Genomic DNA, 15,515 nt, shown 5'->3' with positions numbered 1-15,515 from the left:
CTCGAAGAGCATTTCAAGTTGTTACGAACAATCGCGGAACGATTGAGAGCTGCGAATCTGTCGATAAGTATCGAAAAATCCAGATTTTGCCAAAAAAGGATATCTTATCTAGGTTACATATTGTCGGAAGAAGGACTCTCGATCGACAGCAAAAAACTTGATCCCATTCTGACTTACCCCTCACCCACAACACTAAAGGAGGTCAGAAGGTTGATGGGCATGATTGGTTTCTACAAACAATTTATCCCAAACTATTCTACGATCCTGGCACCTTATACCGATCTGCTAAGGAAGAACAGAAGTAAACTTATATGGACTGAGACGGCAGAACAGGCATTGGGAACTGTCAAAGGAATATTGACTTCACCACCTGTTCTCGCCAATCCAAATTTTAATTTGCAATTCGTGATTGAGTCAGATGCGTCCACAGTTGCTGCTGGAGCTGTTCTAGTACAATATCAAGAAGGAGTGCGTCGACCAATCGCCTTTTTCTCAAGGAAATTCTCAGCAACACAGAGGAAGTACTCCGCGACAGAACGCGAGTGTTTGGCGGTAATCCTCGCCATTGAACGATTCAGACACTTCGTAGAGGGAACACAGTTTCGAGTTGTAACGGATGCCCAGTCCCTAAAATGGCTGAATAAGATCAGCGTGGAAGGCAACTCTGCGAGATTGGCTCGATGGGCATTAAAGCTTCAACAACACGATATCCTCTTAGAATATCGAAAAGGAAAATTAAATGTCGTTGCAGATGCTCTCTCTAGAGCAGTAGAGGTTGATGTACTCTCAGTAGATCTCGATTTGGAAAGGTTGAAAAAGAACATCACTGCAAAATCAGATCAGTATAAGGACTTCAAAGTTAGTCATGGAAAAGTGTACAAATATGTTCCTTCGGGTCGCTCGGAAGATAGAAGGTTTGAATGGAAGTTACTTCCATCCAAGTCAGAACGGATTCAAATTCTTCAAGCGGAACATGGAATCGCTCATTTAGGGTTCTATAAAACACTTCGTCGAATACAAGAAAAGTATTACTGGCCAGGTATGAGTGTGGAAGTTAAGCGATACTGTCGTGGATGTGAAACATGCATGATATCCAAACATCCAAACCACCCAAAAATTCCCCCAATGGGTCGACCAAAACTCGCTTCCATGCCATGGCAGGTTATCTCTGTGGACTATATGGGACCATTCCCACGATCTAAATCAGGAAATACATCACTTCTTGTAGTCACCGACCACTTCTCGAAATTCGTCCTTATCCAACCTATGCGCGAAGCCAAAACAGAAACACTGGTAAAGTTCCTAGAGTCGATGGTATTTTTACTGTTCGGGGTCCCTGAGATTTTAATATCCGACAATGGACCTCAGTTCAAATCGTTATTATTCGAAACGCTAATAAAAAAGTATAATGTGAGCCATTGGAAAAACGCGAACTACCACCCCGCTAACAATCCCACAGAGAGGGTAAATCGTGTCATTGTTGCCGCTATTAGGTCCTATTTGAAGGGAGGCAATCAAAAGGCCTGGGATGAAAATTTGCAGAAAGTTGCGATGGCTATAAGGACTGCGGTACACGAGTCTACTGACTTTACTCCATATTTTATAAACCATGGAAGGAATTATGTTAGCTCTGGGCAGGAATACGCTATGATAAGGAACTCTTCGTCAGACGAATTAGATTATGATCCTAAAACATTGAACCAGGAAATGAAGGAAATTTATGATCAAGTTCGCACCAATCTGAAAAAGGCTTATGAAAAGTACAGCAAGTACTATAATCTGCGATCAAGAGCGAAAGTCTCTAGCTTCAAGGTAGGAGATATTGTTTTAAAGAAAAATTTCTTTCTATCCAGTAAGGCTAATAATTTTAACGCCAAACTGGCCCAAACGTACTCACCAGCCAAAGTGATAGCCAAACGCGGGATGCACTGCTACGAGCTCGAGGACTTAGCCGGTAACAACATTGGAGTCTTCAGGTCAGCTGATTTGCAATCCAAGTGAGCAAATTGTGTTCCAGCTATGACGGTGTTCCAGCAACACATAAACAAAATTTCCATTGAGAAAGATAAAATACTCTTTGAGGCTTGCTTATCCAACGTTGAGATGTCCTTCGTGTTTCCTCCGTTGTGGACAATGAATCCGTTTATGTTAAGGATTTGCACTGTATTCAAAACCATTAAAAAAAAGCCCTTACGCACCATAAACACTCTGGGAGCTGATAACGCTCCGGTATTGCTTGTTTACAGAGGTGTAAACCTACAAAGAAAGCCATCACTTTTCAATATTCTTCCTATTTTCTTTAATCATTTCTTCGTCTCAATAGACTTCATCACTTAACTCATTAATATTGAAAAAGATTGAAAAAAAAATCTCAATGACTCCAAAACTTCAAAGTACTCTTAGAGTACTAACTGCGAAGATAATTGACCACTATATGTTTTGAATGCTGAAGGTCAGTCCTATAGACATATTTATTTATAAATTATGTACACTTTTATAATAAAGGCATATAAATAAGCTCTAATTTAAACTTCACAGAAATAATGGTAAATATACAAATCACTATAACTTCAGATTTCCTCGACGAAATGATTTCAAATTTACAGAAAAGGATATCACATGTTTCGAATGCTTAAAGCAAAGCTGGTGATAACTTGGCTGGTTTACAAGTTAATAATCATGCACCGTTGGGGAATATTTATAAGCATGTGAATTTCTCTTCCAAAATAGCTCAAAACTATCAAATCACGATTACTTTCGATTCCCTCGTTAGAATATTTTCAAATTCACGGAGAAGATGCATGAGTGATATATCTTTCGAATGGTAGGTGCCGAATTCTTGGACATTTTTTTCTGTTAATAACAGTTTCTGGCACACCGTGGTTTGGCTTAAAATTTGCATCAATACTTTTTGAATAGAACTTCAGAAGATTTGGTCGACAAAAACTCCCATGGCGAAGAGAACAAAACGGCCGAAAATATGTAAGTTTTCTTATAAAGGGACTTCACCGGAATTTAAAAAAAGTTGGGAACGTGAAAAGCGGTTTCGTAAAATGAATCTATGTTATCGGCTATAGTGGAACATTTTAAGTTTGATACGACGAATAATAGTGCTTATGATGAAGTAGGTCTTCGTACTCCTAAATTCGGCGTACGAATTCCATTCAACAGATTGAGACTGCATAAGGAGATTTCCTCAATGAGGAATCCTTCTTCAGTAAACACCAAGATGGTTTCCGAGAGGGCTTATCAACGACGGATCAAATGCGTACTCTGTGTCAAATACTAGACAATTCCGAGAAGAATTAGAGTATCTTGGTTCGCTAGTAACGTGCGATAATGCACCCGCGTGGAGAATAATGGTGTGTTGCAGTTGCAAGTCGAGCTTTCTATGGGCTCCGTAAGCAGCTTAAGTTCCATAATCTGCGAATGAGAACTCGCCCTAAGAATCGTTCAAATATTACGTAACAGAATAGGGGGAGGAACGATGTCTTCCATAGTGTTACGGTCCATACAACAAAATAATTTTTCATTTTACATTCTTTCACGTGGAGGTCTAAAATTGGCAAATTTTGCGCTACGTAATCTATGTTTTACCCTGTATATGGCAATGAATCGTGGACTTTGAAGGAAATAAGCCAGAGAGCTTTCTGGGTAACTGTAGAGGGATAAACTAAACACAAAAAGTTATGTATTCACATTACGCTTGATTTCTAATCACTGATTTTTCGGTTCAGTTTCCTGATTGCAAGTAATTTGCGTTTTTCATCATTTTCCATACGTTTTGTTGTAGCGAAAGCGAATAGACTACCAACTTCGTTTTATCAGCTAGGTAGTTCTGGAATTGATCAATATTATGGTGGCAACTTGCAAGTGTGTTACATCGTAAATAGCCTAACTTTCGTTTGGAATTTTATTTTTATTATTTCATTTTATTCACGATCGTTCCACACAAATCAAATGAGATCTTTGTGTTTCGCGAAAACAATAAAACACTGGCGATCAAACGTGTACCATTTGTACCATTTCACTTGCCCAAACCCCGCGCGATAGGCTAACTTCGTTAAAATGCGCCAGGTTTCCGTTTTCGTTTGATTTATCTTTTTTCACGGTCATTTCGACGACGGCATGCCACCAACCAACGATAGTGAAAGATACCTTTCGTTAACGAGCTTAGGAGAGAGTATACGCAGTTGTATGCCATTACCGCAGCGGCATCTAGCGGCAGTATGATGAATGCGGAGCGAGTGCAACCCAATAGACACACAGTCTGACTGCGGCGGGCTTCCAAATGAAAAGCGAGAAATGTAAGAAAAAATAGATCACCTATGCGCGGAGTTGGTAAGGCTAATTGTATTGGCGCGCTATCACTAAGTCCATCTCAACAACCGAGACCGAACGGCCAAGCGCAAGCGGTGGCACTATGGGTATTTCTATGACTTATGTAAAACAAAAAAGGGTGTTTTGTTTTAAAAAACATGTTTTTGAGACAAAATTTCGAATGTGAACCTAATAATGAATTTTGTTACTAGATGCAAATAGGCCTATTATAAATATAAAAATGTACATACTTAAGATGATAAGAATCATTTTAGGGTATTCAAATATGTAATATCAATTCGAAATAATTCAAATGACTAGAGAAATCTTTTACTGTTTTCAAAAGAAATTTTTTGTTTCGAGTCTAGGACACTGAAGATGGCCTTACAGTTGAGGTCAAAATATGCGTATCTGTCAAAGGATACAAACTCTAGCGGAATTAAATGGCATAGTAATAAATTCGGTTTATCATTTATTTAAAATATACCTATCAGAACAAGAAATTTCTTCGATTTTTGGCCACCTGTTCGCCCATAGTGGGTGCGTCGACCAGCAGCATATCAATGGCGCTCGTATTTATTTGGTGGGGTGGATTTCGAGAGAGTTTTTCCGCACTGCGGTCACGGATAAACGAAAAAAAAGTTCGGCGCGTAGCACTTTGCGCTTGTAATTTGGCGGAGAGATCGAAACGATTTGATTATAGGTGATTTTCGGTTTCTCGACTCAGGTGCATGTTCCACTAACTTTACAACAAGAACTATATGATCTGATTTCGCTCGATTGTTGGGAATCCGGCGGCTGGAAGGTATTTAAATTGGATGTGATGCATGTTCATTTTTTCCTAGGCGCGTCCAACATAAGTGGATCTGGGGGTCAATAATTTGATTAAAACCACAATACGATGGCTATTTGCTTGGAAGGATGGAGAAATTCAAATTAAATACCATTATGTACTTGACCAAGTGGAATAGATTCAACGTTTGAACGAGATGATTTATATATTTACGTCAACAAACGATTTTGGACTTTCTCCAAGTAATAGATGGAATGTTGTGAGCTACTGAAATTTTAGTTAATTAGCTACTCCGACTTGATAGCACAGAGGCCTCTTGCTAGATGGGTTTGAATCAGGACACATAGTATTACCGTGAAGTCCACATGAAAGAGGACTATAATGATCGCACACAGGAAGTTAATCATCAATGTTATTCATTTTCTAGATTAGGCTTGGAAGATCTACTCCTACGTTCCACAGTGCGTTGCTCCTTAGACAAAAATCAAATTTCAAGTTATTTTATTCGTCGATAATAAGTATCCACAGGTGTTTATAGATAACATCGGCTATTGAAATATGTATTTATAAGATTTATAAAGCACTAAAACAACTACAACAAGCGTCGAAAGTGACAGTTGTCGGAGTAGCAGAAAAAGTTAATTTTGTCGCATGTTTTCAACATTACTTTCAACTAGTAGGGAGGGTGTTGAAACCAATCCATTCAATCAACATTTGAAAGAGAACATGTTTGAAGGTTAAAAAAGTATATTTGATGGGATAAGCACACCAATTTTAACTTTGAATATCAGAAATCGGCACGACGAGTTGGCTATGAAATCAAACTTATGAAATACTAACATGTAACTTTGGTACTCGATCCAAAAAAAGTTCCACCGAGTTCCACCCTAAATCACTCACAGACATGTTCCTCAGAGTGTCCTCTAAGAGGTCTGAAAGATACAGCTGCAACTCCCTGCAACTCTTCGAGATTTTCAACTATTTTTCGGTATACTCCTTAACCAGCACAAATATGAAAATGAGTTGTTTGTGATAAAAAATCCGAAACTCTCGCAACGCTAGGTGGTCAAAGCTGAACCAGACATTACACCAGAGCAAGTTTGTGTTTAAAATAATATATTTTAAATGAAGTTCCCAAGATTTTATTTAAATTTTATGTTAAAAACTAGAAAATTTTAAAAATATGCGCATTTTTTTTTGCATAATAATCTTTTGCAGCTACGAGTGTGAAGAGACATATTTGCAAATAACTTCTTACATCATTATAGGCAATAATAGTATAAATTACAAGGTTTTTATTGGAAAACAATAGAGTGGCGCTTAGCACAGTTTTGCAATTATGAGTATTCTATTTGTCATTTATGCAAATTGCAGCTCTTTTCACCAGAAAAAACTTTTCCTTCTATACCAAAGTGCTTAAATGGCTTGATCTTACAGTTTTGATTTTTGTCCCTCATCTCCAAACATTCAACGCACTGTGCGTTCCACCAAAAACTTAATCTAAAAAATCGATTATGAAGATTCAAGATATTTTTAAAATTCATCCCAGATGGACAATAAGTCTTCGGGCTGTTTAGTGGAAGACCTATAAATAAATGAAAAACCGAATTTAGTACCCGTAGAATCTTCAATACTTTATTCAAGGTTCTACACCTGTCAACACTATAGCAATTTTTCTAGGAAATCATCCGATCATTCATATACAAATTTCTTTAATTGTTTTTCAAGGATTTTCTCATAAAATTTTGCGGGATAATATCCAAAGTATCGATTGATACTTTTTAACTTATCAATTTATCTAGAAAATCTCTAAAACTGCCTCAAAAGTCCATTTATGTCAGAAATCCTAATTCATCAAGGGTGACATTAGAACCTACGCACGTTTCAAAGAGGCTATTGTAAGATTTAATTCTCTATTAAGTTCTGAGTCCTCTTTTAATATTCCGTTGACGTTTCTACGGAAGAATGCCTGAAAATATTTATAAAACGTTCCTTAAAAAATATCTCAAACAATTATCGGAGGAATTGCTATAGAAATCCTGGAAAAATTCCTGAAGGTATCCTTTGAAAAAATCCTAGTTGCAGTCTTAAAGAAATCCTGAAGAACAAATCTGTAGGAAGCCTTAAGAAATCCTTGGAGGAATATCTAATGAAGTCTAATGGAATCGATGGAAGAATTACCAGATAAAATCCAGAAGAACTTAGGACTTTCTTGAAAATACCTTAAAAAATCTTTAGAGAAATTTCTGATGGAATATCTGTGGTTATTCTTGAAAAAATACAGGTAGTATTCTTAAAGTTGAAAGAAATTACCTGAGGAAATCTTCGCAGTAATAGGGTGACCAGAAAAATCGCGATTTTGCAAAATTTTTATTTAAAAAAAAAATATAACTTTTGAACCGTTTGACCGATTTTCAATCTTTTTGAACGAAATGAAGGCTAAAGATTTTGACTTTTCGGGACAAATATAAAATTTCACAAAAATTGTGTTTTTTACATGAAAAAACTCAATAGTTTCCGTTTTTTTGTGTTTTGAATGCCTCGGGACCAAGGGGGCTATTGCTGCTCTCATTTTTTCTTAAAAGTTCAGAAAATTTTACGTCTACTGTCAAATTTTCAGCGATGCATGTTTTTTAGTTTTTGAGATATATTTTTTTGAAAATAAAAAATCAGTCATTTTTCATCGGCACACACTTTAGATCTCAGCGCATTAGATTTGTAATGTTTAAAAAAAAACATAACTTTTAAACAGCTCAACGATTTTCAATCTTTTTGGACGAAATGATGGCTAAAGATTTTGACTTTTCAGGAAAAATATGAAATTTCACAAAAAATGTGTTTGGAGTACGAACTACAAATAACTTAATTTTGCTTATAAATAAATTTCAGCCAATTCGGACTACCAGAAGCTGAGATATAGCACCCCAAACTTGGGCATTTGGTATGGAAAAACAGCATTTGGTTACTAACTTATGTCACTGACTGTAGATTTCTCAAAACTGATAGAGCTGAGCGTTGTAAAGCCACCCATGATTTGTACAGTCGTTAATGCAATGCTGCTATTTTTTAGTTCAATGTAACTTTGTCTCATGATAAGTAATTGTGTTTATTACCAACCGACCACACATTGCGAGATGGGCTCTTTTAAGAAAAAATCCAATATCCAATGTATCACCTATAAAAATATGATAAAATAAAATATGAAATATTATCATTTTTTCCCTCTGTAAAAAAATGAAATACCGTCGATGGGGGTGACAATGGGTCTAGGGGGTGAGATTGGGTCAAAACGGAAAAATATGTTTTGTGAAATATTTCAGCTAATAACGATGATATTACTAAAATTAATAATTCATATGTTAGGGAACATATTATTACACATAATTCATAACAATATACATTTTTAGAAATAGTAGTTTTTGTGTACTACATCAATAAACTTACATGTTGAAACTAGATAAAATTTACAACATTAAATTTCTCCTGTACAAAGTATCACGCATGTACTCTAGCCTCTATCGTTGTATTAGTAGAATGTTGAAAGTCTTTCAATCACACATCACAGGTATTTTCCGGAATCTGTTTGATTTTCCCACAAAAAAATCATTTTTTTCGGTACGATGTCTAAAACATTGAAAATGGGGGTGAGCTTGGGTCAAGCAATAACGATAGTAAATGAAATTCCAAGTCCACTTTTTTAACATTTTAAGGTGCCGGGTGTTCTCTTTTTTCATTAAGAAGTGTTTATTCTTTCTAAATACAGCATCTCTGAAACATCAAACAAGTCTACTTGAGTATTCCGTGCATTGAATAACAATACAACGCATTTTGACAACTTCTCAAACCAGCAACTGTGTTTCGTGCGCAGCAACATCGTAAATTTTTATCAAAAGGGTGTTTTTTTCTAAATTTGATTATTTATTAGTGTTTTCACATTATAGAAACATCTCACGGAAGTACAAATGAATTGGGTCGCTGAAATACTGGGATTATGACGTCAACTTCTGCCTAAAATTTATTGATCGTGGAATGTCGCACCGAAATTTAACTATTTGCGAAGGTTTGAAATAATCACTGTTTCAGTACACCTTTGGGGAAACTGAATGGGCTCTATAGCAATGAGGATGAGACTTTGAAGACAATTTGAGGGAAAAACCAAGAAAATGTATGTAAACTTGACGATAAATGTTGGGTTTACATATTTTTTCTCATAGCTCTTCAATTTTCTGTATAATCTTTCTTTTAAGTGGATTTATCATACTTGTGAAACATCTTAGATATTTTTTTTGTCTAGTTTGCATCGTTTTTATCAATATTTTTCAGTTGTGAATGGTTTTGAAACCATATTCTCAAAAACAAGTTATTTAAATTACAGTGACCCAATGTCACCCCCTCTATGGGGTGAGATTGGGTCATTTTTCATTAATTTATGGTGCCGCTGTGAATAAATATTTGTCTTTAATTTTTTGAACAGTTGTTAATGTACCATCAAAGTACATACACACCAAATTTGAAGTTTATTGGAGTTAAATTGCGATAGTTATTCAAAAAATAAATCGCACATATCCCTTTTTGACCCATTGTCATCCCCAACGACGGTAGAATAAAACAACTAAGCAATTATTTTTTTATAAGGTCTCATATCCAATTTTGTATAGTTTTCTAAGAGAGTAAGGCTGTTTTCAAAGGTAGTCCAGATACATTTTGGAATAATAAAGTATGCAAATTGGCTTACTTAGTCAAGACCCACACAACCAGAAAATATAATTGAAATCTTAGGGGGTACTGTAAACATCTATTCAAGTTGGCGCGAAATGCATTAACAATTTTATTCCGCAACAATTATCTTATCACAACTTAAACAAAATGTGACAATCATCGTTCATTGCGCGCGTTGCGATTTTCTAGACTTTGCATTCCAGTTTTCGAGAACTTCCTCCATGTTTGTAAATATAGCTACATTATCTAATAACAACTATAAACAAATTTTTATTTTGTTTTTAAATCATCGAATCGCTAGATGAAAAGGTTGCAAAAATTTTGCCTCCTGTGTTTGTCATGGCATTTTTTTTTCTTGAGATTGTAATCCAATCTGCAAAAGTTGGGACAAACGATTGTGCTTTGTTGTTGTTTCGCGTCTTTTCCTAAGATAATTTGATTCACTGACCAGAGATAATCATAAAAAAAATGCATACTGTAATACGAGCAGTATTAGTTGCCGTAACGTCACGAGGATTAAAAAAAAAACAACATTTTTAGAGAAATGTTTGGTCCGATCCTATGAGACATCCAACTATTATCTTCTGGTTCTTGTTAGGTTTCGTTTTGTTTTCTCAATACCTGCTTGGGCTCTTTTTAATTCCTGTTGCTACCAGCCCTGCAGAAACGAGTGACATATCTCAAAAGTGAATATCCAATAGGCCCCTTCCCTAGCACCGCAACTGCCTAATGCGAATGTGTTATGAATTGTTATCTATGATTTTTGGGAATTTCTCATCGGATTGGGTTGGGCAGTCAATAATTAATGCCCAATAATGAGGTTTCTCGACGTGGACTGATACCCCGTAGGAAAACAAGGTATCCAATTAGTCGCAATCATCCTAACCACTCGAAAGCACTGAAAATGATCCAGACCATCGACTGAAAATCACCCTAATTTTGAACATTAATCAAATAGAGGTCACTTACCGCCCGGACAGCTTCGTAGCTCAGCTGTTGGAATTTCTCGCTGTCTCGACTGGCTAGGACATTGTCCCACTGGATTCGTCGCTCGTAGATCTTGTCTACCCGCATCGACAGCATCAACGACACTATCCGCCGGCATGGTTCCCGGTGTTTCCTCCGGGCGTACCCTGGCCGACAGTGGCAACTGGACACCCCGTTCTCCGTTTTGCAGCGCTCGTTCTGCGCTTGGTCACACGTGGAGTCATCTCCAACGATACAGGTATCGATCCGTACCGGCGGAAGTGGATATTTTGGTCGGTGATGAAGCGGACGGTGTGCTCCGGGAGACTGTTGAGTGGCCGGAGGTTGCGGGATCGATGGAGGAGGAGGTGGTGGTGGAGGCTGCTGAGGTACTGCAACAGGAGCCTGTGGCTGGGGAGGTTCTGTCTCGGCCACGGCGTAGCCCGTTCCAGTTACTCCCGGTGCAAGAGTTGGTCGAACCACTTCGTTGGTCGTAGTCGGTGCTAGAGTTTTCGAATCGCCAAACAAATCGATGTAGGATCGTTTGCCGTCGATCGATACGAAACCTTCGTCGCCACTGGCGGTGAGTATAATGCTGGCGTCGTCATCCGGTTGGACGTTCTGCGGTCGGTAAGGATTGATTTTGATTGTTTGTTGCGAGCCGGAACCAGCCGGACCCTGGATGGCGGACAGTGTCACATCGAATATTTCGCCGTAGTTGGGAAGGTTCAGTCCGGTAGATTGGTGAATCTCCGGTTGCGGTTGATAGTGATTTTGGGTTCGAATGATCGGTTTTTTGCCACCTGGTTTGAAGTCCGGATCGTCTAGGACTAGACCGGGACGGGGATGGAAACGATAGTCAGTTGTGGTGGAAGACACCGGTGGAGGTAGGGAAGGTGTTGGAATCGAAGAACTGCTGGTTGACTCCGACTTATTGATAACCATGGAGGAAGTTGAAGTAGAAGTGGATGTATTTTCTGTTGTACCGGTAGAAGTTGAGATCATGGTGGCAGGAGTGAGAGTTTTCGTTGGCATAATCAACTCAGTGGGAGTAGATGATTCACTTGTAGATGGCTCTAGTGACACACTGGCAGTTGGTTCTGAAGTTGAAGGGAGATACTCGATAGAGTTAATTTCGTAGACGCTTGGAACTTCGGTGTGGAATGGTTCCGACGAAGTAGGATCATGATCTGAAGATGAGTCTACTCCAGCAGGTTCAATTGTGTATTGAACTTCTGTCATAGGAGGTTTAGCATTGGGTTTGTCAACCTTTTTAACCGGTTTCTCTGGTTCTTTGTGTTCTTGAACGGGAGGATCAGTGGTAATTTCATGTACTTCATTCTCAGTAGTTGTTGTTACGGATGGCTTGGTTTCCGGATCATCGGTTACCAGGAGCTTTTCGGTAGTTTCACTAATTGAATTGCTCTCGCTTGGGGCAACAGTTATCGGGGAATGATCGGGCTCCGGTTTCACAAAGTCTATGTTTGTTGGATAAGGCTTGTACGGAGGCATAGGTCTTCGGTTAGGTGATATTGGAGGTCTTGGCTTAGGCCGTTGCCATGGCGGTCGATTTTGTGATACAAATCCAGGTCGGTTGGTTTGTTGCATCGAAGGCACAATCTGCTCCGGAATAGGTACACCCGTGAGGAACGGTCTTACCGGTGTCTGTGGTCGCTCGAAGTTATAAGGAGGCCGCGACGAAGTCGGAGGTGTGTTCAAATCTCCTTCGAATTCGTTCGGAACTGGTTGAGCCTCTGATATTCTTGGAGGACCTCGGTTGTTGATTCTAGTGGCCGAATGCCTCCTAGTTGGTTGCGTATTGGCATGTACGTTAACATTCCCGTTCAACAGCTTCACGATGCCCGTGATAATATCCTGAATATCCGGGTTCGCGTTTTGTCGTCCGTTGATGTTGTTCGCCACTATGAAGGGTGGAGCATTGGGGGACGAACCGGTTAAGTTCATCGCCATATTCTTACTGAATTGGAACGAATCATCGAGCAGGTCCTTCCCGCTTCGTTGCTTCGTTGCCGGTGCCACATCCTGATCAACTTTATTGTTTTCGAAAAGTAGAAAGTCTTTGTTTCTCGTTCCGACGTCATTCAGTATAGGTGACGCCGATCTCCTAGATTTACTGCTAGTGCTAGTGGCTAGGCTTTCGTTTGTACAGTCTTCTGAGTTGCTGCAAGGCGTAGTCGCGTGAGACAGCTGTGACGCCACCAGTAGACCGATCAGGCCGCAAATGTACGTCTGATGGATTAGCATGGCCACGGCGCTGCTACTACTAGTGGGACTCGATCGTTTGAATGACATTTCAAATTTCGGTTTCGTTTCGCTTGTTCGCAAATTTACCTCGGCGCGTTCGTTGCGCTTTTGGTTTTGTCGTGAATTGTTTTCGCTTTCAATCAGCTGATTCCGCTCCCACTCTCGTTTTCGTTTTGCTTAATGATATCCGTTAAACGATGATTCTATTGTGAGGCAATTTCATACTGAAATCGTTGCGCGACGCTAATTTCTGTGATTATGTGTGTATCTTGGGTTTGGCTTTGATGGCAATCTTCGTTGGTTGTTGCTTCGCTGTGAGGTCGGATCTTTTCCGGTGTGGGTCCCCTCCTGAGGGCGACAACAAGATGACGATGAAGCAGACGTCGATAATCTGACTCGGTGGTGATGGTTGTGCTACAGGCTGAGACGGCGATAATTGGCGGTTCGTTCAGACTGAATGTGCTTTGTCTTTCGTGATTGCTTCTGGTGCTGCTGCCAGGATAGCCGGTGATCATCCTCTGAAGACTTCATTGGAACGACTAACGATGTGGATGGTGGGAAGAAGACGGAGGGTTGTTAGTCCAGGATGTCTAGAAGAAAAAAAAAGGAAATGAAAACAAAATTAAAACATTGAAATACTAAAATTATTGTGCATGCTTCTAAACTGGAGAACAAAGAATTGCGTATGTTTGCCCGGTTTACATCCGATAATTGTAATTATTTTACGATTGACATAAATTAGGGAATATAATATGGTACGAAAAATAGCATTTTATATTCAAGATTTAGCAATATTGACAAAGAAAGTTCTAAGTGAATTACTATGCAAGTGAACTAAGAACACTAAGCTGAAGACTGTCCTAGTCGAGACGTAAGAAGATTTTCGACCGATTCCTTGGCAAACATTTTACGAGAACCTTAGAAGCGAATTCCTTGCAAGATTATCGTAGTTTTTCTGGGAGATTGGAAAGAACCATGGTGGAAGTTCGTGATCTTTGGTCACAGAGTGCTAGTATGATTCTTAGCGGACTATTAGTAAAAACTTTTTCAATCCAAGATTTGTTCAACTGTTTCTACCGAGGACTTCTTTCCATATTTCCTCTAAATCTTTGGCGCATTATATCATGCCTTATTATCATAACTACCATTGACATAATTCTGTTACAATAATAAACAAAGTAAACATGCTGAATCAATTGTAACAAGATGTGTTACAACTCTTGATATGTTATAAAAATGATTGTTACATATTTTAATATAATCTTGTTACGACACATTATTTATAAATTTTGCCATGTCTAATTTATAACAATGATAGATTATTACAGGGTGTCCGCAAATTATCCGAACAGCAAAATATTTGAAAGATGATCTTGCATTGAAAACAATGAAAAGTTAATGTCCATGTACCTTTTATAATACATCTATATGTTAACACAAAATACAAATTTAAAAAATTCCGAAATGATTGCTTGTTACTAAGATAGGCAAATTTAAATTTTTCGGAGACGTTTTTCCTGAGGGCCGCTAGTCATACTGGAGATGTGTTATCCCTAAAACCTAAAAGAGATGAATCCAAATGATTCATTATTATTTGAAGTAATCTGCAGGTTAGTGGCTTCAAGTCAGACTGGAAATAGAAAATTGTACGGTTCAAATCCAGTGAGTTCTATGGACATTTCTCTTCCGTCATAAAGCTCGGAAAACAGCTCCCTTTAAGACACCTCAATACATTTGGGTTGGTTTTGCAATTATTTGAAATCGGAAATATGTCAAACAAAGAATATAATAAGCCAATGGTTAAAACCATGCAAGAATATTGATTTTATTATGCTTGATTGTATAGAGCCATGTCTTCAAAGTTTGTACAGATAATATGCGGACACCCTGTACATCTTAATATGATAAACTTATTATATAATTGGATGGTTTCATTCGCCCTCTTCTCAAAAAAGGGCATAGAGGAAGAGGAATAACGTTCCTTAATTCCGCATACAAAATAATGCCACGTGTTCTGTTTAGCAGATTAAGACCGTTTGAAGAGTCCTGCGTCGGCGAATACCAAGCTGGTTTTCGTTAGGACTGATCGACCTTAGATCGAATGTTTACCCTGCGACAGATCCTCGATAAATTCTGGGAGTACAACTTGCAAACTCAATCTATTCATTGATTTTAAGGCGGCCTACGATTCAATGAAAATAAATGAGTTGTGGCAAAACACCAAGGAACATGCTTTTCCCGCGAAGCAGATTAGACTGATTCGAGCATCATTGGAAGGATCGAAATCATGTATACGGGTTTCGGATGACATATCCACACACTTAGCAATCTTAGACGGATTGAAGCAGGGCTATGCACTTTCAAACCTATTGTTCAACATAGCGTTAGAAGGCGCAATAAGGAGAGCTTGCGTACTTTGGAACGACACTATCATAACACGTTCGTATATAGG

The 15,515-nt window shown here is 38.5% G+C and overlaps 1 protein-coding gene across 5 annotated transcripts in view; it reads right to left on the bottom strand.

Moving 5' to 3' along the window:
- The window catches only part of LOC5571268, a 113,867-nt gene that overhangs the window by 37,326 nt on the left and 61,026 nt on the right, over positions 1-15,515 (bottom strand). For all 5 annotated transcript variants that reach the window (XM_021840225.1, XM_021840222.1, XM_001653516.2 and 2 more), the window contains exon 2: positions 10,802-13,653. In XM_021840225.1, coding sequence (XP_021695917.1) covers positions 10,802-13,111 — 2,310 coding nt within the window. In that variant the 5' untranslated portion in view covers positions 13,112-13,653. The remainder of the gene's footprint in view (positions 1-10,801; positions 13,654-15,515) is intronic.

This window comes from Aedes aegypti, chromosome 2 (genome assembly GCF_002204515.2).
Source record: "Aedes aegypti strain LVP_AGWG chromosome 2, AaegL5.0 Primary Assembly, whole genome shotgun sequence".
NCBI lineage: Eukaryota > Metazoa > Arthropoda > Insecta > Diptera > Culicidae > Aedes > Aedes aegypti.
This window is presented reverse-complemented; position numbering and strand designations above follow the sequence as displayed.